At 65.4% G+C, this 1,449-nt stretch overlaps 1 protein-coding gene across 1 annotated transcript in view; it reads right to left on the bottom strand.

The window, feature by feature from the left end:
* The window catches only part of ATP8B3 (ATPase phospholipid transporting 8B3), a 14,843-nt gene that overhangs the window by 9,546 nt on the left and 3,848 nt on the right, over positions 1–1,449 (bottom strand). Inside the window, exon 9 of the mRNA XM_029916369.1 lies at positions 865–947. Within this exon, the coding sequence (XP_029772229.1) occupies positions 865–947 (83 nt within the window). The remainder of the gene's footprint in view (positions 1–864; positions 948–1,449) is intronic.

The raw sequence follows: 1,449 nt of genomic DNA on the forward strand, positions 1-1,449 counted from the left end.
TCAGCCTCGCACCTGGCCCAGAGCCGGGGCTCGATGAATGTGTGGGGAGCGAAAGAAGGAAGGGACGCCCCGACAGCCGGCACCCTGAGGCCACAGGGGACAAATGCAGGCGCTGTAGTTTTCCAGAAGTTGGTGGGAGAGGCTTGTGTTTGAGGAAATCAACGCGGGGTCAGAGCCGGACCGGCGCAGGGCGAGGCCCGGGGCCCCGGCAGGGAGCAAGCCCACGCCTCCAGCCCCCCTCTCTGAACCCAGTCTCCTCCTCTTGAAAAAACGGGGTCCTGCCCTGAGGCACTGTTCATGGGCGGCCGGGGAGGGGGGCGGGCGGGTCAGGGCCTAGAGTGAGCAGCGGGACAGGTGGGCCCACCCTCCCCACGAGAGAGGCTCTTCCCCAGAAGTCAGACACGCAACCAGCACGGGGAGGTCAGGACAGAGACTCTGCCCCCGAGCCATTTAGAGGAAGCTGCCTTTGCAACAGGACAGGACAAAACAAAGCAGCCCTTGTGCAGGCACGGCGCTAGCCCGCGGACGGACGCAGGCGGCTTTCGATCCAACCACCAACCGCGGTTTGAAATGTTTGACTGAAAGAGGTCACCTTTTATAAGCAAAATGTAAAGCCGGACGGAATGCTGCGCTGCGTGTTGTAACAACAGAGAAGGTCCCCAAAGTCACACTGATGGAGGGGACATGAAGCACACTGGGGGCATCGCCCCTCCTAGGAGGTCTCCCGACCCCCAGCACCCCCAGCACCCCCCTGCCATCCCCAAACCCCAGGAAGGGGGAACTGTCGCACCCACTGCACGGAGAGGCAGCGGGAGCCCCTCGTGGGGCAGACGGCCCTGCCGGCTCCCGCTTGCGGCCCCTCACCTTGGAACGAAGCCATCTTCCTTACACTGGTCAGCTTGTGGTGGGTGACCGGCGGGGCCTGCCGGAACTTCAGGTTGGTCTCCCTGGTGAGGAGGTGGGCAGCAGGGGACAGGTGGGGACGGACAGTACCTGGAGAGGCACCCGCAGCCCCTCCCGGAGTCCCTCGGACATTCTCCCCAAGCACCTGCTGTGTGTCGACTGCCAGCCACAAGGCTGAGGCCCGGGGGGGGGGGGGGGGGCTTGCCCGAGGATGCTGGCATTTTGGCCTCGGCCTCCTCGCCTCCAGCACGGTGGAGCCTGGCACACACACGAGGGCCTCCGAGGCAGGTCCCTTGCCCGGGCCTAACCCCACTGGCCCCACTGGCTTCCGGAACCCACAACCGTTTCAGGGCGAACGACCCGGATATCCGAGTGGGCCTGGTGCCCAGCTCGTTGGCTGCTGGGGAAGGTCTTGCACCCTGACCCCCCCAGACCCCAGTCTTGCATCCTGACCCCCCCAGACCCCAGTCTTGCATCCTGACCCCCCCAGACCCCAGTCTTGCATCCTGAGCCCCCCAGACCCCAGGTCTTGCATCCTGACCCCCC

The sequence above is a fragment of the Suricata suricatta genome, chromosome 12, assembly GCF_006229205.1.
Source record: "Suricata suricatta isolate VVHF042 chromosome 12, meerkat_22Aug2017_6uvM2_HiC, whole genome shotgun sequence".
Taxonomy (NCBI): Eukaryota; Metazoa; Chordata; class Mammalia; order Carnivora; family Herpestidae; genus Suricata; species Suricata suricatta.